The sequence below is a fragment of the Myxine glutinosa genome, chromosome 6, assembly GCF_964187855.1.
Source record: "Myxine glutinosa chromosome 6, kmMyxGlut1.1, whole genome shotgun sequence".
NCBI lineage: Eukaryota > Metazoa > Chordata > Myxini > Myxiniformes > Myxinidae > Myxine > Myxine glutinosa.
Genome location: NC_136266.1, coordinates 122,689,254 through 122,712,021, shown reverse-complemented (window position 1 = coordinate 122,712,021; position 22,768 = coordinate 122,689,254). Strand labels below are relative to the sequence as shown.

General features: G+C 41.7%; 1 protein-coding gene across 4 annotated transcripts in view; it reads right to left on the bottom strand.

The window, feature by feature from the left end:
* Positions 1–6,008: 6,008 nt before the first annotated feature.
* Positions 6,009–22,768, bottom strand: part of LOC137430248 (E3 ubiquitin-protein ligase znrf3) — a 42,367-nt gene continuing 25,607 nt past the window's right edge. The window contains exons 3-9 of one of the 4 annotated variants that reach the window (XM_078780444.1): positions 18,031–18,105; positions 10,378–10,509; positions 10,156–10,266; positions 8,669–8,845; positions 8,376–8,478; positions 6,845–8,206; positions 6,009–6,656 (exon numbers count right to left, since the gene is read on the bottom strand). In XM_078780444.1, coding sequence (XP_078636570.1) covers positions 6,559–6,656; positions 6,845–8,206; positions 8,376–8,478; positions 8,669–8,845; positions 10,156–10,266; positions 10,378–10,509; positions 18,031–18,105 — 2,058 coding nt within the window. In that variant the 3' untranslated portion in view covers positions 6,009–6,558. Of the gene's footprint in view, positions 6,657–6,844; positions 8,207–8,375; positions 8,479–8,668; positions 8,846–10,155; positions 10,267–10,377; positions 10,510–18,030; positions 18,156–22,768 lie in introns of all 4 variants that reach the window. The other 3 variants (XM_078780445.1, XM_068120965.2, XM_078780446.1) reach the window with 3 other exon arrangements.

Below are 22,768 nucleotides of genomic sequence, written 5' to 3'. Positions count from 1 at the left end.
CAATGGAAAAAATGGAAACATGGCTCATTGTCAAGTACTCACCATGGTGAATAAGATATGTTGATGGTGTCCTTTGGTGCCTTAATTATGACGTCATAATTCCACAAGTACAACGCTTGATCTGATCAGTATGAATAAAACAAAAATTCCTCTGCAACTGTTAGTCTGATGGACACGAAATTTTCAGAACATGTGCAGCTCCTCCTGTAGAATTTTTTTAATGATAATTATAATGTGATAGGTCACGTGGTACAGACGCCATCTTGGGAAGAAAATCGAAAAAAGTTGCACCTCCATATCTCAGAGACCGCTCCATGGGAAAAATTGAAACATGGCTCATTGTCAAGTACTGCCCTTGGGGAATAAGATAGGTTAATGATGATGTCATCGGTGCCTTCCTTATGACGTCATAATTCGACAAGTACAACACTTATCCGATCATTGTGAATTTTTTTTCTCAGCAACTGTTAGTCCGATGGACACGAAATTTTCAGAACATGTGCGGCTCCTCCTGTAGAATATTTTAATGATAATCATGACGTCATAGGTCATGTAGTACAGGCGCCATCTTGGAAAAACCAAAAAATGTTGCACAACTATATCTCCAAAACCGCTGCATGGAAAAAATTGAAACATGGCTCATTGTAAAGAACTCCAAATGGGGAATAGGCGTTGTTAACGATGACGTCATTGGTGCCATAATTATGACGTCATAATTCGACAGGGACAACACTTAGTCTGATCAGTTTGAAATGTATTGAGCGTGATCTATGCAACAATTATATAAGAGAATATAAATTTATGATGTCATCGCTCACGTGGTCGGGCAGCCATATTGGATCAAATTTAAAATGTTCAAAAACAGAAGAGTTGGCTCACCACAAGTTGACTGCGCAGGGTAAGTATTCTATGAATACCATCTAGTTATGATTTATCATTCCCCCATCCCCTTTCTTGGATTGTTATGAGTTTTTTTTTGTGTGTACAAGACAAAACAAGACAAGATAAAGTTATCGAGAAAGACGCTGCATATGCTTTAAATTGTATGCTTGACTGCTCGTTAATTCATAAATTTCAATGCATTGTGTGTAGGTTACCCTTCGTATCTGAAGAAAGGCTTCCACATGAAACATGGCCACCAACTGTTTAATTTGTTTGCAGTGCAGGAGCTGTGAACCAGACAGCAACCACATTCTGAGATAGCAAGCAGTATAACCTGATGCCAAAAAACCTCCAGGAATACCAGACCACTTGCTGCCTGCAGTCCACGTGGAGGTTTGTAATTTCCTTCGGAAGCCGGTAGTAGCTCACCTTCTATTCGTCCATGTGTCGTTAAAGATCCCACAGAGAACATGGGACCTTTAATGTCTACCAATGACCAATGCTGGCAGATGGATCCCCAGACTTAACGCCTTACTGGAAGGACAATGCTTCGCCCTTAATGTGGAACACCAGGATGTCAGCTTGCAGTTGGGCCGAGATTCAAAACAACGTGAGACAACTGAGAGGCGAACATATTTGTTGCACCGATTCAATGGTACAGCCATGCTCCCAGCAATGATGCAAACCTACAGCCACATGGCATGATGTCTACAAAGGAACGAATTAAAATTGATCAACATCAATGTATTTTTCGCTCTTGATTTAAGACTAATGGGGGAGCTTGTACATTTAGGATCTCATGTAAAAGAGATGACAGAAGACTGTATTCCTCCATCAATTACAAGGAAATTAGAGGCATTAGATGTGGCATGGCAGACAAAGCTTTCAAAGAGATTGAAAGGGAAGGTTCTGATGTGTGTAACACCGGCCTACCTTTACGGTCTGGAGACTGTGGCACTGACAGACAGACAAGAACAGAGGCTACAGGTTTGAGAGAACAACTGGGTCATGAGGAAGGATTGTGGGAGTGAAGAGGGTGGATAGAAAGAGAATGGATGAACTGAGGTAGGAGATTGGTGTGCAGATGAGATTTACAGAGAGATTGGTGAAATGCCGGGTGGGATGGGCTGGACATTTGGTGCGGATGGGGGAAGAGAGAATGGCAAAGAGAGTGGATAGGTTGAGGGAACAAGGTAGGAGGAAAAGAGGTAGGCCGCGGTTGAGATGGGAGGATTGTGTGAAGAGGGATATAAGTAAGGTGGAGGTGGTTGGAGAGTGGAGAGAGTTGGCTGAGGACAGAGGGGAGTAGAGGGGTATTGTGGTCAAGGTAGGGCAGGATCTTGGTGCCATTGGACCTCGACCCTTATAAAGGGAAAAGGAGGAGAACTTGTAGATGTGTCAACCATATGTGGCATTTGAAACAGGGATCGCATCATCTGTATAATAAGCTATGTGCTCAAATGAGAACGCCAAACAACCCCTTCCTCCTAAAATAAATAAACGAAACTTTTTTTCTTCATGTACTGGTACACAAACTCTCCAGCAGATGGCGCAAAGTGTATGAATATCAGGGAGGTCAAGCTGGTGATGTAATTCTTCTTGAAAACGTCTTGCTTTTAACTCCTTCAAAATCACCATGAACAACTTATGTTGAAATGTGGCGAAGTTGTTCATGACCCGAATGATAATGGTCATCAGTCACACCGCTATACCAGTCATAGTGTATTATTACCCTCGCCAGAGAAGAGGGTATTGCATTTGAGGCCGTTTGATACTTGGTTGGTTTGATACCAGAGAAGAGGTTGGTTGGTCAACTATATTGGTTGGTCTTGTGCATTATTACTTGCCGGAAAAGATTCCGGCAAGTATGTTGATTGGTTGGTTTGTCTGTCTGTCTGTGCGCAGCACTACATCTACACTGTTGCACATAGAATTGCCAAACTTTACACACATATTTGTCTTGCCCTGGAATAGACTGTGCCCAATTTTTAACTCTCTCGGCCGAAGGCCTCCATTGTGACGTCATAATTTGATAATTCGACAAGTACAAAACTTCATCCAATCAAGATGCAAGTTCTTGAGCGACATGACGGCATAAACTGGTGGAGAAAAAATAATAATGATGTCATCGGTCACATGGTTCGGCCACCATCTTGGAAAAACCGAAAAATTTTGCACTTCTATATCTCCGAAAGTGCTGAATAGAAAAAATTGAGACTTGGCTCATTGTAAAGAACTCTCCATGGGGAATAAAACATCTTAATGATGATGTCATAGGTGCCTCCATTATGATGTCATAATTCGACAAGTACAAAACTTCATCTGATCAAGATGAAATTTCTTGAGCATCATCAAGGAATAAATTAGTTTAGAAAACAAATAATGATGACGTCATCGGTCACGTGGTTCGGCCGCCATATTTGTCCAAAATGGCCGATAAAAAAGTACATTCCGGCAAGTCCTCGGTCTCTGACCGATTTTTCATTACTTGCCGGGAAAGATTCCGGCAAGTATGTTGATCGGTTGGTTTGTCTGTCTGTCTGTTTGTCTGGCTGTTCGCAGCACTATGTCTGCACCGTTGCATGTGGAATCGCCAAACTTTACAAACATATTTGTCTTGCCCTGGAATAGACTGTGCCCAATTATTAACTTTGTCAGCCAAAGGCCTCCATTATGACGTCATAATTAGATAATTTGACAAGTACAAAACTTCATCCAATCAAGATGCAATTTCTTGAGCGACATGATGGCATAAACTGGTGGAGAAAAAATAATAATGATGACGTCATCGGTCATGTAGTTCGGCCGCCATCTTGGAAAAACCAAAAAAAATTGCACCTCGATATCTCTGAAAGCACTGCATAGACAAAATTGACATTGTTCATTGTAAAGAACTCTCCATGGGGAATAAGATATGTTAATGATGATGTCATAGCTGCCTCCATTATGATGTTATAATTCGACAAGTACAAAACGTCATCTGATCAAGATGAAATTTGTTGATCATCATCGAAGAATAAATTGGTGAGGAGAAAAAATATTGATGATGCCATCGGTCACGTGGTTCAGCCGCCTTTTTTTTTAACACAAAAGCCTTATAAACCACTAAGAACACCTCTTGGCGAGGGTCTGCAATCTCTGATTACTCTTCCTTGTTTGATTTTTTTTCCTCTTTAAATATTTTTTGTTTTTTATCATTAACAAAATCAATCACACACTGCTGCGAATAAGCCTACGACTTCCCAGCCAGCAGATATGTGTGTTGTAGTCTAATTTTGAATTATCTGATTCACTTCACGTGAAATTTGTGAGGTATTGGCCTTGGGTACTGCCGAGCAATTTTGAAGTTGAAGGGGTGGTAAGTACAGTGCATTCAGAAAGTATTCAGACCCCTTCACTTTTTCACATTTTGTTATGTTGCAGCCTTATGCTGAAATCGTTGAAATTCACTTTTTCCCTCATCAATCTACACTCAATACCCCGTAATGACAAAGAGAAAACAGGATTTTAGAAAGTTTTGCAAATTTATTAAAAAGAAAAAACTGAAATATCACATTGACATAAGTATTCATACCCTTTGCTATGACACTCAAAATTTACCTCAGGTGCCTCCCATTTCTCTTGATCATCTTTGAGATGTTTCTACACCTTGATTGGAGTCCACCTGTGGTAAATTCAATTGATTGGACATGATTTGGAAAGGCACACACCTGTCTATATAAGGTCTCACAGCTGACAATGCATATCAGAGCAAAACCCAAGCCATGAGGTCGAAGGAACTGCCTGCAGAGCTCAGAGACAGGATTGTGTCGAGGCACATATCTGGGGAAGCCTACAAAAAAATGTCTGCTGCATTGAAGGTTCCCAAGAGCACAGTGGCCTCCATAATTCTTAAATGGAAGAAGTTTGGAACAACCATGACTCTTCCTGGAGCTGGCCGCCCAGCCAAACTGAGCAATCGGGGGAGAAGGGCCTTGGTAAGAGAGGTGACCAAGAACCCGATGGTCACTCTGGCTGAGCTCCAGAGATCCTGTGTGGAGATGGGAGAAACTTCCAGAAGGACAACCATCACTGCAACACTCCACCGATCTGGGCTTTATGGCAGAGTGGCCAGACGGAAGCCTCTCCTCTGTGAAAGACACATGAAAGCCCGCTTTGAGTTTGCAAAAAAGCACCTAAAGGACTCTGACTGTAAGAATCAAGATTCTGTGGTCTGATGAAACCAAGATTGAACTGTTTGGCCTCAATTCTAAGCGTCATGTCTGGAGGAAACCAGGCATCGCTCATCACCTGCCCAATACCATCCCAACGGTGAAGCATGGTGGTGGCAGCATCATGCTGTGGGGGTGTTTTTCAGCAGCAGGGACTGGGGGACTGGTCAGGGTTGAGGGAACAATGAACGGAGCAAAGTACAGAGATATCCTTAATGAAAACCTGAAACAGAGCGCTCAGGACCTCAGACTGGGCCGAAGGTTCACCTTCCAACAGGACAATGACCCTAACCACACAGCCAAGACAACGCAAGAGTGGCTTAGGGACAACTCTGTGAAGGTCCTTGAGTGGCCCAGCCAGAGCTCTGACTTGAACCCAATCGAACATCTCTGGAGAGCCCTGAAAATTGCTGTCCACCGACAGCCCCCATCCAACCTGACAGAGCTTGAGAGGATCTGCAGAGAAGAATGGCAGAAAATCCCCAAATCCAGGTGTGCAAAGCTTGTCGCGTCATACCCAAGAAGACTCGAGGCTGTAATCGCTGCCAAAGATGCTTCAACTAAGTAATGAGTTAAGGGTCTGAATACTTATGTCAATGTGATATTTCAGTTTTTTCTTTTTAATAAATTTGCAAAACTTTCTAAAATCCTGTTTTCTCTCTGTCATTATGGGGTATTGAGTGTAGATTGGTGAGGGAAAAAATGAATTTAAACGATTTCAGTATAAGGCTGCAACACAACAAAATGTGAAAAAAGTGAAGGGGTCTGAATACTTTCTGAATGCACTGTACATTACATGGAATTTCCGTGCATTGACCTCGGTTCCATTATTTACAGGTGTTGTGTAAGGAAAAACAATGTGCAAAGTAAAAACTTTAAAAAGAACACAAAACAACACCTCTCCTCAAACTTGCAAAAAGTTGACAAAATATAATTTATTTTAATCATGCATTTCATATACATTTACTGAGTTCGAAAACCGCTTCCCTGTTGAACCATCGAAACAGACAAATATATTAGTTAATAAATAGACAGGTAAAAACACTTTAAAATATTGCATTTTATCCCTTATGAAATTATGTTAAATAGGGTAAGTGGAAACTTTAGGATGCTTCTTTATTGAATGTGAAATATGTCAAATAAATGATTAAGGTAATGTGATTTTCTCAAAACATCCTTATGGATATAACTTGTTCGCGTTTTCCTAAAAGTTTATTTCGACAACTCTCCGAAAATTGTGCTATGTCACAGTGTCTCAAAGTAAGTGCTTTCAAGAGTCGGGGCAAACCACGTGGTTAATGGAGAGCCAAACGGCCTGGTGTTATTCCAAGCAAAGGGCAGAAGGCACGAGGTGGGTGACAAATGTTGATAGGTCATCGGACAGACGTGATATCTTGATGTGACCCTCGCCGGCTCTGATTCAGCACTCCCAGAAGGCAAATGCTCAAAATGCCGTCACAGAATGTCACACGATAGTCACCACTTTGTGGCTTCTGTTTGGAAAAATTGGAAGTCCTGATATGGAGGAAGGAGAGGGAGAACAACGAAGGCAATTTCCCAAAACTGCAAAAGAAAAAGCCAGATAGCCAGAGGTCAAGACACGACCTGAAGGAGGAGGGTGCGTCACCCTGCAATCCAGCAAAGGTGAAACACAAGTCCAACATTTGTACATGCAATTTTTAAGGACCTTCATACAAAAGTACACATTTACACCTGGAAAGGGACACACACATGAATAGCAAACTGCTTGCCTGGTCTACTCCTGCTGCTGTCTTTTTGCATTCCACAATGCCGCTCTGCTTCTTCACCAGTTACCAAGCCTGGATGGATTCTGGATAAACCATTCCTACATCCTGGCAATGGCAAGACCCCTTGAGTATCCATGGGAGCTCTATCTTCAGTTTGACATGACACACAGCAACAACATTTATGTTTCGTGTCATCAGTACAAGTTAAATGGCCACAACTGGGGTCTGCATTTTCATGGTAGCAATTCAAGTTGCCCTGCAAACCAGCTTCATCACTTTGCATCTCGTGTTCAACCCTTGGAGTGGTGACTTTAGCATGCTGAACCAATTTGTCCCTCTTGTGACAGTCTCTGCAGCCTGTGGCTTGGTCTGGGCTCGTAACCACACATTTTATGCCACACGCCATGTTTGATGCTGTGAAGCAGTGACAAGAAAGTGAAGGATCCAGCGAACAGGCTCCTTGAGAATGATAAGCAGAAAAAGGATCTGAAACATTTCCGCAAGCTGCAATAGCTTGGTGCTGCCGAGAAGCGCTATAAAATGCCAAGGCCGGAGCTGTGTCAAACTGCATGCTTCTGGACTTTGGCACCACTAGGCCATGCTTTCCTCGCCTAGGACACTCTGAACAAATTACATGACCCTCACTGACCCCCAAACCGGGGCAATGGTGCTTCGAAAGACCATTAGAGTCTCGGTATACATATGGGTCAAAATCACTGCTAAGAGAACTACGAACAGTGGAGCAGCTGCCATATACCCCGTGATGGCTGTGTGAATCTACCGAAGCAAGGGTCGAGTCACTTCCTGTACCATCAGCCACATATCCGCTGCCAGATAATTCCTTGTCATCTCCTGCCTCTGTGGGAGGACAAACTGTGTGTGCCATTCGTGGTGCAACAGGCACATGAGTACGCTGCGCTCGGAAATGCCGAAACCCATTCTCCCTAAACCTCGTCGACATGGTAACATGTTCTCTGCGAAATGGACAATGGACTTGTGGCATTTCCCAGAAACCATAGTAACGATCCCATGATGACAAGGCAGTCCTATGTGGGTGATGAAAGTCCAGGTATACAGAATTATTTGGAGGATAGGCTGTCTCAGATGGTCCGTCTGGTCCTATCTGCATCCCCGCCTCACGATAAAGAGGTGGAAGAGCTTGGGCTGACGGCCAAGTGCTATGGTCTCCAATAGGAGTTGCCACCATCCTGGCAAAGGGGTTAGCAGGTTCAGAGGAAATGGGCCATCGTTGGCCAGCTATAGTGCTGGAAGGTAACACCCAACGAGAACTGCCAGAAAATGGAGGTGGTGCAATTGTCCCAGAGGCCAGTGGCTCAACGCAAGGCATTATGGGCAAAACTGCTTCTGAAAAGAATAACACGGCAACACAGGATGCATTGGATAAAGGTATTTCATAATACAGCAGCACAGGATAAAGGTATTTCATTTTCATAAATATATCCAAGCAGAGGCATGGGAACATAATCACCAAGCCATCCATCGAGCAGCACAGTTGACATCCAGTTATTTTCACCTGTAATGTTGTACATGCACAGTGGGCATGTCTGGTGCTGAAAAAGCCAGGGATCAACACAAGCCTTGTGGAACTCATGATTGCAGGGCAGAACACGCAACTCCTGTGGTGAAAGTGCAGCAACATGAGGTCATTCAGCGATGAAAACAAATAAACTATGGTACATGATGCTGTGGATTAAATCTTAGACAACCTTTTCTTTCCAAACATTACAGCAAATCATCTCAACGTACTTGTACTTGCAATTTCATGAGCTCAAGGTGCTAAGATGTCTGTCTGCAGTCCCTACAGACCTGTCCGTGGTTGAAGTCTTCCAGGCAGATGGCGCAGGTTGGATCCGAGCAAGTGCTGCCTGCTCCAATGTTTTTTTCTTGAGCCTCAAGGTGCAAGCTACCTCTCTTTGCTCCCTTAACATACCTCCTTGTCTGCAGGTGGCTCATCAGCACGATACCTTGGTGGCCCACCGAGGCCTGTATTCACACAGAATATGACACACAACACAACAACAGGCATTTTAAGGCCATGTTCCCTGCTAGAGCGGGGTTTAGCCCCACACAGAATATGACATTGTATGTATTTAGGACTGCCTCATCAATGTGATGCTACAACCTGAAAACAAAACTCAGAGTTCCACATGTGATGTTGTAAGGCTCTTAAGACCTGAGAGGTTCATTATTATTTTGTATGCAGCCTATGGCTGCTGGTTCCATCATTTCTGAGAGCATGGCTGAGCCACTGATGCAGTGCCCCCCTACAATTACAGTAACCTCTTCCGGTACTCATTTTGCCGATCACGGAAGGATGACAGGCCGAGTCAACCCACCTGGTGTTATTTAACGGAAAGACAAGAGCTTAAATTCAAGACCCTAAGATCTTAAGCTAGCCACCTTAACCGTTAAGCCAACATCAGGCTTTCCTGACAGGTAACCCGAGAGGTAGTGCATTTTCGAGGGTGCTGTCTTGTCTGCGTTTGATTCTCCGCCAGACTCTAGACTGATGGACTGGTGCTTCCTAGGCAGAGCGATGCATCAATTGGTGCGTTGTCCTTTCGAAGGACGTTAAGCTGTGTGTTGACATGCATTAGATGGTAGACATGACAGATCTCACGGTGTCTTTGATAAAAGTAGGTCATTGTGCGCCGGTACCCTGTGAAAATTCCATATTCGTGTCATAATGTGCAGGTGTAAATTACATCAGTAGGACAGCTGTAGCTCAGTAATGATGCAACCAGTAGACAAAGTTTATAATTGAATCATTATTCCATACTAGCAAATCGTCCGTGCCCGCACGGGATTCTAGACTGCAAGTTTAGTTTTATGTGTAAATAAAATTGTATGTTTTATGTGTCTGTGCATGTTTTCATGTTCAATGTGTTAGCTCTTACACGAGCCTCGATTCTGTAAACAAAAAAACAAAACAAACAAAAAAAAACGGGATGGAGTCGGCAAAAATGCAAATGGCGTCTTCTGTCATCAAGCCGGCAAGCTGGGACCAACAATTCACATTTATTGCCACATCTAATGCCACAATTTCAATGCTGCAATGATGGCGAGGTGCTCCATTTGAAACTGTTTGTTCGATATATGTAGCTTTTTGATTCATAATAATAAGGTTCATAATAAAAATTGTTTTGGTGTCAAAGCCAGTGACCAATTCTAAATGAATAATATGATGAACAAACAACTGTCATTTATTATTTATTTAGAAAAATTACTAGGAGACAAAGTTTTGACAAAAGGGGTTTTGACACAAAGTGTGTACAATATACAGTGTGCCATACCTGACGGTTTCGCTGAGTGAGTTTCATTCGGACCAGCAGGGCGAGGCAGAGCACACAAACCACAGCCAACACAGCAATGAATATCCCAAGTTCCACTTCAGCGGGCCATTTCTGAACACGGCCACAGGACAACTATCAATGTCTGATGCACCCAAACCCATCGAGCAAAGAACACAAACTCCACCAAACAACCATGCCAAAACTTTGTGACGAAAGACTCACTTTCGGTATGACCAAGGGTCGGATTTGAGCTGTGGCACTCTTCTCTTTCTCCAAAATGTCCATGAGTTTGACAGCATCATTGCCTTGCACGTAGATCATGGGCTGTTGAAGTAATCTCCCACCTTTTGGCAGCTGTGCGAGTGACATAACAGAAACACGAGGATTTTGGTTTGGCCTGTTTGACAATCAGTGATGTCTTTTAACATCCTCATCATAAACTTTAATACCTATTGAAGCTCTTCCATGAACCTAAGGTCAATGCCAAAAAACAACGCAAAGTGGAAAAAAGGCAAGAAGTGTGTCATAAACTTCAGTGATATACATGCATGCATACATACATACATACATACATACATACATACATACATACATACATGCAATTAATACAAAAATAAATATATATAGTACGATATATACACGACATGACTAAAAGTATGCGGACACCCCTTCTAATTAGTGCATTCGGCTCTTTCAGCCACACCCATTGCTGACAGGAGTAGTAAAGAAAGGGGGGGTTCAGGCTCACCTCAAATTTAACATTGGAGTCAATGGGGAAAGAGCTAAAAAAATCTTACTAACTCACTGTTTTTCACCCAGATTTCACCCTCTTTTTACTCATCTACAAATATTAAATCCTCAATCGACCCAACTACTAAAACACATTAAATATAACATTGAAGTCAATGGAGAAAATTAAGCTATTGACTCACACCTGCACTTAACATATTAATCCTCCCCATTTTTCATTATACTCGTAGAGAGACCCAACAAATATTTGTGTTTCATTTTTAGGTAATAATTAAATCTCTTAAAAGCAGAATCGCCATCTAGAATATTGACAAATGTTATATTAGAATTCAACACTCGGTTTAGGTAGCGCCGTTGAGCTGATATCTATATATATAAAACACAGTTTGTGTGTGTGTGTGTGTGTGTGTGTGTGTGTGTGTGTGTGTGTAATGTTACCGATAGACTCCTAAACGGAGAGGCTCGCGTACTTGATATTTGGCACAGACGTGGCCATTGAGCCTGGGAAGAACATGGCCGACCTAAAAATTTATTTCATAATATTTTTTTACCATATTTTTACCTCAGCGCATTTCAGCGAGGAATATTATGACCGGAATGGCAGAGCAGCGCGCTGATTCGCTCAGAGCGATCACGTGATGTTCCTTGCCACCATTAACTCAGTTACGCGTTCGCACGTATTTCAGAGCGAAAAGCGATTGCGTTTTTTCACATTTCAGCGAGGAACATTGCCATTCACACCACATAGGTTTTTTTTTCTTTCATCTTTAGATCCATATTTTTTGCCAAAACGTAGCGCATTATAGCTCTCTCGAGCTCGAGTTAGCCAATCACCTGGGAGCATGAGGCCACGTTGGCCACGCCCACGACATGAGGCAGAGTTGCAATCGATCGCTCAGAGCGATCACGTGATGTTCCTTGCCGCGCGATTGCGTTTTTTCACATTTCAGCGAGGAACATTGCCATTCACACCACATAGGTTTTTTTCTTCTTTCATCTTTAGATCCATATTTTTTTTCAGTGAGGAATATTATACACGGAATCTGAATCGGTGGCAGAGCAGCGCGCTGATTCGACGATTCGCGTGCCCTTCACCCTTCACCCTCCCCATCCCCCCCCTCCCCTCCCCCCTCTTCTCCCTCACGTTTATACACGGAATGCCTGGTTCTTCCCCCCCCCTCTTCTCCCCTCCCACTCTTCTCCCCTCCCCCCCTCTCCTCCCCCCCCACATTCCCCTCCCCTCCTCTTCCCCCTCCCCTCCCCCGCCCGGCAATGCCGGGTACTTCTGTTAGTGAAATAATAAACTTCTCTAATGACCTTGTCTGAAATCCTCCAGTGCCACATATCATTTTAAGATTATAGTAAATTATTTTCCCCTCAATCTCTTGGCAACCATCAAAGTTTTCTGTCCACTCTAGGATATTACCTCCCAGAGCCTCCAACTTATTCGTATTTAAATTTATTCGCTTATTTGTTTCATCTACTTTTACCCCTGTTATTTCTTCAATACGACTTATTTGATATTTCTCACATTCATGATGTTTTCCATTTAAATACCAAGGTTGTTGTTTTCTCCACTCTTTGGTTTGGTTATTGCTTGGTTCTATCATTTATTTATTCATAAAAAAGGCGGCGGTAGCCCGTTAAATTCCCTAACCCCCCTTTTTAACTTATCACATATATTTATCTTATCACTTATATACTTATCTTATCACTTATATACTTATCTTATCACTTATATACTTATCTTATCACTTATATACTTATCTTATCACTTATATACTTATCTTATCACTTATATACTTATCTTATCACTTATATACTTATCTTATCACTTATATACTTATCTTATCACTTATATACTTATCTTATCACTTATATACTTATCTTATCACTTTTGCTTATCACTTATATTTATCTTAACACTTATAACCATAAGGGAGACTATCAATTCCATTTTCTAAAATAAACCTCATCATCAAAAGCTCCAAGAGCTTTCTTATTTACCTGTTCTGAATATAATTGATGTTTATAACTTCTTAACGTATTCATTTTTCTAAACTCTTCTTTCTTTAAAGTGAAACAATTATAATAATTTTCAAAATGTTTATTGTTTCTTTAATAATATTTTTCTTTATTCTTTTCAACTTTTTATCACTCTTTTCAATATTATTATCAATATATTTATCGGCATAAGCTTTAGATCTCAATCCTACAAATTCACTCATTACCTTACCCCCCCCCCCCCCCCAATTCATCCTTAAAGTTTCCAATAACCATTTTATTCTTTGAAGAAAACAACTTATCACCCGACTTATAATTACTTGTATTGTATATATCAATATCATCAATCATATCTGAATAAACATCTTCTGTATCAATTTTCAAAATAAAACGATCTGTATCCATATAAAGTAGATTAACATCATTTTGATATTTCTTCCTTAAGTTATTGTAAAAGTAATCATACATTAATGACTTTGACAAGTCAAGAATTGATGTTCCAATATAAATAGGTTTATCCATTTCAATACTTTCTTTAACCAAATGGAGGGCACAAAAGTTCTCTGAAAGCACCTTTGCTCTTTGAAAACCGGGTCTATTAATTAATTTTGATGCTTGGTTCCGAGATGTAGCAAGTCTTATGTTTTGTCTATTTCTAAGATTTTCCATCGCCTGCTGATAAACATTGCCTCAAGTTCCTTTGGTGTGAAACATAATTTCCTTTATCATATTATGTAGTAAGTAATTTCTCTGTTGATTTATCTTTAGTATTAAATGATTGTTGATAAATTACTTAACCATTCTTTTCTTGGACTTTCTTTATCAGGAGCATGACGTAGATCTTTATGTTTATTATGAAGTTCTTCAGGATATTTCAAATCAACTTCAAAATAATATCCAATTTTAGCTTTATCCAATTCTTCTTGTGTAGAGATAACGATATCCTGCAAAACCTTTTCATAATCTTTCTCTTCAACCCATTTGAGTTCTCCATAAGGTAGGGATTGAGACATAGCCCACCCATATAAATTATTAGCATCGTAATACATCAAATAAGAACTATCTTTTGTAGAATCATAATTAGAAAGATATTTGTTGTTAGCTTTAGCATATCTCTTGGAACAGACTTGTAATATTCCCCCTCTCTTAGCCTTTTCTATCACAAAGAACATATCTACATCACTGATCAAATCCAAATTCTGTTTTGTCATTTTTCACATCGCACTCCAAGCCAAACCAGGCGCAGTGTAAAAGTGAGCGGGGTCAAATCCAAAAGAATTTTTATTATGACAGACGGTTCCAAAAGTCTCAAATACATAAGCCAATAGTAGGACATCAGTTTTAAGATACAAAATCATGATACTCTCCAATGTTCTTTATATTAAACTTTTTCCAAACATTTTGTGTTCGAGTATAATCTTTATCAGTTATATGACTTTTATTTAACTCGTTATGAAAATTTTCTTTTGAGGGAAGTTGTGTTTCTTCAAATCTATCAAATTAATCCATATTCATTTGTGATAAGAGTTAAATCTCTTCAAATCAAATCAAATCAAATCAAATGAATCCATGTAATCATAAGGATATATATACCCTTTTGTGATAAGAGTTCAATCTCTTCTTGATTTATGAAATACTCTGAAAGACTCGGAAAGTTTTTAATAATTGATGCCGTTAGATTAATGGACTTGCCATAAATTTAAATGTATCCAGAAACCGGATATGAGTTATAGGAGATGTATGAATTGTTTTTGTGAATGAAATGTATTTCTGATCTGTGTTCGGTATTGCTGAAATGTCTCCAGATGTCTTTGAAAGTTCATTTATAAATAGATGTGTATCATAATGTGCGTTGTTGTGAAGAAAGACTTGGATGAAAGAGGGGAGTTTATAATTAATATTACAACTTTGATGAGCTGGACCTCTATATTTACCTGTGAGATGACAATGGTCTCTAACCTTTAACCCTTTACCAATTTTCTCATCACAAATATGACATACAACCTTTGGTTGTCTGAACTTTTTTCCTCGCTTCTTTTGTTAAGCACATGGGTTTATAGGTTTCTCTCATTATTTTGGTTAATCGAACACAGTCTTTCTCCAGTCGTTTTACAAACTCACGAGAGGCATCTTCTCCTCTATAAAGTTCTCACTTGTATTTATCACCTTTGGATGATTTGATAAATTAACAGAAACCACAAGGAGTATGTTTTTGCTTTTTATTTGTGTATGATTTTTTTGGATTTGGAGAAGCAGCATTCATCTTTTCAAGGATATTTCAAAGTCAGCATATATTACAAACGGATGTTTTATGGATTTGTTGGAATCTTTAAATGATATACCTGATCCTGCTTTTGGCATATTGATTACAGTTGATTTATGATTACTACAATATTTTGCATGTTGATCTAATCGTTCTTTTGTTTGAAAGAAGTTGAGATATCACTTACATGGATATGTTTTACATTTTTTAGTGATTACTTGTGAAGTGATTAATCTTGATAAATTTTTGATGTAAGCATAATGTGATTTTTCTTTCAAAGCAAAGAAGAGAAGGTCAATATGTGTTTCATTATTTATATTATCAGAAATTTTTAACATCTGAACTTTGTTTGTATCCGTTAATCCATATACATTAATAGATAGATTATTCATCTTTTCAAATTTAGAAATATCCATTAAAGACATTGGAAATTTTAAATCTTTAACATTTAGCGTATTCTCATATTTCTTAAAATGAAATACTCTTTCTTGGTTCTTATTTTGAGGATGAAGGTGAGTGAGAACAGACCATACCATAGGAAACATTTATTATCTTTGTTTTGAATATTAACAACCGCTTTTTGTCCCCCGTCAGACCGCGGAGCGAAAGGGGGACTATGGTTTTCCCCTCCGTCCGTGTGTCCATCCGTCCGTCCGTGCGTGCGTCCATACATGCGTGCATGCGTGCATAAGCGAAGGACCGCATTCGAATTTGGTGTGTGGGTGCAACACACATCAAAATCCAAGATGGCCACCACCATGTATGTCTGATGCCATGTATGTCTGAACCTTGTGAGCGGAATATCTTGAAAAATAAGCGAAGTACTAACTTCTAATCTGGTGTGTGGGTGTATCTAGGCATAAGGAAGAACGCTATTGAAAATTGAGTCGCCACGTCAAAATCCAAGATGGCCGCCGCCAAGTATGTCTGAACATTGTGAGCGGAATATCTTGAAAAATAAGCGAAGTACCAACTTCTAATCTGGTGTGTGGGTGTATCTTGGCATAAGGAAGAAAGCTATTGAAAATTGGGTCGCCACGTCAAAATCCAAGATGGCCGCCTTGCGTCTTCCACTTTGTCAAAACTCACATCACTTCACCGACGGGGGGCCTAGGCGTAACGCTTGTTTACTTGGAAATTGCGGGTTACAATGTGTAAACTAGAAAGAGCAATCAGAGTGCCAGGATGTGTTTTCAGTGGTTTTTAAGGCTTTTGTTTTAAAACAAATATGGCGGCCGAACCACGTGACCGATGACGTAATCAATTTTTTTTATCCAGCAATTTATCCCCAGATGATGCTCAAGAAATTTCATCTTGATCGGATGAAGTTTTGTACTTGTCGAATTATGATGTCATAATGGAGGCACCTATGACATCATTAACATATGTTGTTCCATATGAGTTCTTTACAATGAGCCACGTCTTATTTTTTTCTATGCAGCGCTTTCGGAGATATAGAGGTGCAAAGTTTTTCGGTTTTTTCAAAATGGCGCCCATACCACGTGACATATGATGACATAATTATAATTAAAAAATTATACAGGTGGAGTTGCACCTATGTTGAAAATTTCCTGTCAATCGGACCAACGGTTGTGGACAAAATCATATTTATTCTGTGCAGACAAACAGACAAGCAAACGGACTCAAATGCCATACCCTCTCCTCAGGCGAGGGTAATAAAGGTGGAAAAAGTCTGATTTAATGCAATTTAATTGCAGGCTATAAGGCAACAAAAGGTGAAAAATTTGCAAGGGCTTTTCTACAGACACTGTATAATATAATATAAGATAAAGTATATGTATAAAATATAATTATAATAAATGAAATATATGTCAATAGCAGCGGTTGGACAAAAACAAAACAGGGGCAATACCCCTGGGCGCTCACCTGGTAGAATAAAGCAGTATACTACACTGACTAAAGGTATTTTAAACAGTATCACGGTATTTAAAACCAATTTCAATGGTTGCTAGGAGACAGGGCAGCAGGTAGAATCGTACTAACGTAATCATAACATTTTAACCAGAACAAGCAAAAAAAACAAAAAAACAATTTTGCAGGGGGTGGGGAACCCCTCCCTCCTCCATAGACCCCTTAGACCTCAACCTCTTTTAATGCTGTGAACAAACTTTGGTACATCATGGATGATGAAGGTTGTGGTCAAGTTTCAATGAAATTGTGTGTGTCGTTTCTGAGAAAAAAGCAAATACCTATTTTTTGGGGGGGTGGGGGAGGAGGCAACCCCCCCTCCCCAGTGCCCGATTTTTTTTTAATGCTGTGAACAAACTTTGTTACATCACGTGTGGTGACGGTTGTGATCAAGTTTCATTGAAATTGTGTGTGTAGTTTTGGAGAAGAGAGCAAATACCTATTTTGGTGGGTTGGGGCATCAAACCTGGATCCAATTTGACCCCTGGTAGACCCCCTTACACCCCAAACTTTTTAATGCCTGAACCCAAACAAACCTAAACAAACATGAGTTGCAACATACGAATTATTACTTGAGCCAAGTTTGGTCACAATACAATCAGCAGTTTCGGAGAAGTTTCAAGTGTTTACGGACTGAAGGACGACGTCACGGATGACGGACGATCCCATAAGCTATCCGGAACTACGTTCCAGGTGAGCTAAAAATTGTATGCATAGTCGAAGCTTGTGGAAGAACTATTGCTGATACACTGTACGGATCAGTACAAAATAAACAGTGTGTGTGGGGAGTACTGGAGGGCAGGAGATCCAAAAGTAACATGGGGTGTTGGGAGGAGTGGGGGGCAGGACAACCATAGACAATTGTTTAACCTCAAGTCGCAACAGCAATGCACATAAATGAATGGGTGCTGTATTTTTGAACATCTCACCTTCGTTTCGGCATTCGGGTTCTCTGTAATGTCGAATATAATTGCAGTTGCTCCACGCTTGATGGCAAGTCGTGCCTGCAGGTGGACAAGTACTGTTAGCCACTGAAGTTCCTTCGCCGGGAATCCTGGAGAATTTGAGCACAAGTGGAGAGTCGATTCAAACCTGCCTGCACGGTGTGCTGGAAAGTTGTGCTTAGTTTTTTTTTTTTTTGATAGGCTTGGTATTTGTTAGGGCCATACAAGTATTTAGTATGCAAAATGGTGAAATTTTAGACTCATTTGAATGCCACATCAATCAATCTTTCCTGAATCCTATCTTCTTTCACGTTTGCAATATCCCTGCATTCATCCCAATTCCTGTATTCTCTCTTTTTTTGATTTTCCAACCCCCTCCTATATGCTAGGTGGAGATGACACCAAATAATTGGCCACTTAGCTCTTGCCCAGATTCAGCAATACAGCAGTAGAGACTCAGGGCCATTAAAGGACCATTTTTTCTTATATATGCATGTTAGGGAGTGACATTGGGAAAATTAGAATTGGGAAAAGGAAGCGAAAGGAGGGAAGAGAACTGGGGAGAGAAGGGAAGGACGTTTGCGAGGTGAGAAGCAGAAAGGGAAGGATAGGGTATGGACGATATTAGAGAAATGGTTGGGTAACAATCCCAGCCATATTTGTGTAGTCATAAATAGGTCACCTTCAGCCATATTTGCATACGTCATAAATATGTGGACCCAACCCGGTGTGTACCCCGGTTTAGAATAGGTACACCGTATCCCTGCGTGTCGTAAGAGGTGACTATAAGGGTTGGTGGCAGGAAGGGCATCCGGCCATAAACCATTGCCTCAAAAAGGGAACCATGACAATTACAACTACATATGGGCAGGGTACAGCCCAAAGTACCCCGTGGGGGTCCTCACCCCCTCTCGACAAAAATCAAGGTGGGGAACCCGATCGAAGCAAGGGTGGAAATCACTCCATTTATGACGACGAAAGTATGATGCCCGACGTGGAGATCAGTTTCTGAGGTTTGGGACATGGAATATAGGGACAATGACAGGGAGATCAGGAGAAGTGGTGGAAGTATTGGTCAGAAGAAGAGTGGACATATGTTGTGTGCAGGAGATGAGATGTAAGGGAAGTGGGGTGAGAATGGTGAAGGGTAGGCAGGGACAGAAATACAAGTTTGTGTGGCAAGGGTTCCCGGAGGGCGTGCATGGCGTTGGTGTCCTGTTTTCTGACGAGTTTATAGACAGTGTGGTGAGTGTGACGAGAGTGAGTGAAAGGTTGATGATGGTGAAAATGATGATTGGAAAGCTCTTGGTGAACGTCATCTCGGGATATGCTCCGCAAGTTGGTCGGAGCGATGAAGAGAAGGACAAGTTCTGGTGTGCGATAGAGAAGCTGATGGAAAACGTGAAAGATAAGGAAGTTGTTGTGGTAGGAGGAGACCTAAATGGACATATGGGAAGGAGTATGGACGGTTTTGAGGGAGTTCATGGGGGTTACGGAAATGGTGTGAGGAATGGAGAAGGTGAAAAGATTTTGGAGTTTGCTGATGGAGCTGGTTTGTTGATTTGTAGCCCTCAGTTCCAGAAAGAGGATAATAAGCTTGTTACATACACGCCAGGTGGGTCGACGACAACCGTTGACTACCTGATGGTGCGGAGGCGAGATAGGGGGCACCTCCGGAACACAAAGGTGATCCCGGGGGAGGAGGCTGTTTCACAGCACCACTTGCTTGTCTGCGACATAAGGGTGAAAGGTGCGAGGAGAGCTTGGTGAGTGAAGTACCAACCGAGAATGAAGGTGTGGAGGTTGAAAGAGGTGACAGTGAGGGAGGCATTAAAAGAGAGGCTGAGCATGGTCGAGGATGATGTGGTTGAGCTTGAAAGTAGTTGGATGTCAATGAAAGACAGTCTGTTGGGAGCCGTTGGTGAGGTATGTGGATGGACAAAAGGACCACCGAGGTACTCGGAAACATGGTGGTGGGATGATGAAGTTGGAAAGAGGATTGACGAGAAGAGGAAGAAGTTCAAGGAGTGGCAGAAGGTGAAGGGTACGGGGCCGGAAAGGCAGAGCATGAAAGTTATAAGGCAGCCAAGAAGGCTGCAAAGAAAGAGGTAGCAAAGGCGAAGGAGGCATGTAGGAAAATGTTCGGAGAACGCTTGGATTCAGAAGAGGGTCAGAGAGCAGTATTCAGGATTGCAAAGCAGATAGCGAAAGAGAGATGTGATGTGATGGGGGTGAGTTGCTTGAAGGATGAAGTGGGACAAATCGTTGTGGACCCAGATGGAATTAAAGGAAGATGGAAGAGATATATGGAAATGCTGTTGAATGCAAAGAATGAATGGGATGGCAACATAGAGAGTAACCCAGTTTTAAGACCGGCAGAGAAGGTAACTGAGAAGGAAGTTGAGGAAGCGATAAAAGCAATGAAGAGTAGAAAAGCGGGAGGGCCGACGGGAGTTGTGGGAGATATGTTGAAGGCAGCGGGAAATTGGGGTATGAAGAGAATGACAGAGATCTGTAATCTGGTGGTGAAAGAAGGCCGCATTCCAGTGGATTGGGAACTGAGTATCCTCGTCCCTCTATACAAGGCGAAAGGTGACCCTCTGTACTGTGGCTTGTATCAAGCTATAAAGTTATTGGAGCATGGAATGAAGCTATTGGAAAGGGTGATGGAGAAGAGGATAAGGAAGAAGGTGAAGATCAACAAAATGCAGTTTGGATTTATGCCAGGAAGAGGAACGACAGACGCGCTCTTTATTGTGAGGCAGTTGCAGGAGAAATACATGGAGAAGAGGAAGAAGTTGTTTCTTGGGTTTGTTGATCTGGAGAAAGCATTCGATAGGGTTCCACGTGAAGTAGTGACATGGGCATTGAGGAAGTTAGGAGTGGAGGAGTGGTTGATCAGAGTAGTGATGGCAATGTACAAAAGAGCGCGCACAGCTGTAAGGACGAAGGGCGGGAACAGTGGTGAGTTTGCGGTGAAGGGGGGAGTGCATCAGAGGTCAGTACTAAGTCCACTACCATTTGTAGTTGTGATGGAGGTGCTGGCTCGGAATGTAAAGGAGGGTTTACCATGAGAGTTGTTGTATGCAGATGATCTGGTGCTGATTGGGGAGAGTATGGATGGACTGAAGGAGAAGATGAACAAGTGGAAGGAATGTATGGAGAAAAAAGGTCTGAAGGTGAATATCGGAAAAACAAAGGTGATGGCAAGTGGTAAAGCATGTGGTGAGGTGGAAAGAACTGGGAAGTGGCCGTGTGCTGTGTGCAGGAAGGGTGTCGGAGTGAACTCCATTCAATGTACAATGTGCGCTGAGTGGGTTCATCAAAAATGTAGTGGTTTCAGATGGTCATTAACCACTGTGGCAGGTACATTCAAGTGTAAGGTGTGCACAGAGGGAGCTGCAGATGGAGGAAATGTTGAGTTGGATCTTGGAGATGGAGTGAAGGTGGAAGGTGTGAAAACATTTTGCTACCTTGGAGACATGCTGAATGGAGAAGGTGGATCAGACTCGGCAACGGTTGCTAGAGTGAGATGTGCATGGAAGAAGTTTCGGGAACTGAGTGGCATGCTGACGAGGAAGGGAGTGTCGTTGAAGCTGAAGGGAAAGGTGTATGCTGCATGTGTGAGAATTGTTATGATTTATGGGAGTGAGACATGGGTAATGAACGTAGAGCAGCAACGAAGGCTGGAAAGGGTGGAAATGCGAATGGTTCGGTGGATGTGTGGAGTATCGTTGAGAGAGAGGAAGACAAATGATGAATTGCGAAAGATGATGGGAATAGAGCCTGTGATGCATGCTGTGAAGAGAAACAGGTTGAGATGGTTTGGTAATGTGTTGAGGAATGATGAAAGTGACTGGTTGAGAACAACAACAACAACAACAACAACAACAGGCATTTTCACGCCATTTTCCCTGCTCGAGTGGGAGTTAGCCTTGCGGTCCCCATGACAATCTTCTCCATTTTGCCCTATTTTCTGCATCTCTACTTGTTAACCCCCTTGCCCACATTTCTTCTTCGACCATCTTTAGCCAAGTCTTTCTCGGTCTTCCCCGTCCTCTACTTCCTTCTACATTCATTTCCATCACTCTTCTCAACCAGTCACTTTCATCCTTCCTCAACACATGGTTGACGATAATATGTGGTTGACTATAAATATAAATATGTGGTCCCTAAACTCTCTTGGCAATGGTAGTGTCACAAGCATGCTTTCTTGTGCTGCTTGGCCTGACCACAAAAGGGTGAGAAAAATGTCCCTCATGTTCAGCACAAAGGTATACAATATGACTTCAATATCAAAGAGAAATGATGCTTTCCATTGAGCCATATGAAAGAAGAAGAAAGAGATACAAGAGATATCGTGGAACCAAAAACATTCACTTATCAAGTAAATCAAAGTGCAGGCAACTACTCGATGGCATAATTGTGGTAATCCCCCTAGAATGGCTGACGGGATGGCCAAGAGGTATGCACACTCGCCTCTAACCTGTCTAGCCTGGGTTCGAAAAAGTGTTTCACAGGTAGGGCGATTCAATGTGTGTGCTGTCCCTTGGATGGACGTTAAATGGGCGTTCTGTCTGCCAGCATTCAATGGTGGATGTTAAAGATCCCATGCTGTCCTTCACGGATAGAAGGCGCCTTGCCATTGCCGGCACCGTGGCCAAATTCCAAATTCCTGCCCTAACCAGCAGATGGCATTGCATCAGCAGCACAGCTGCGCCCT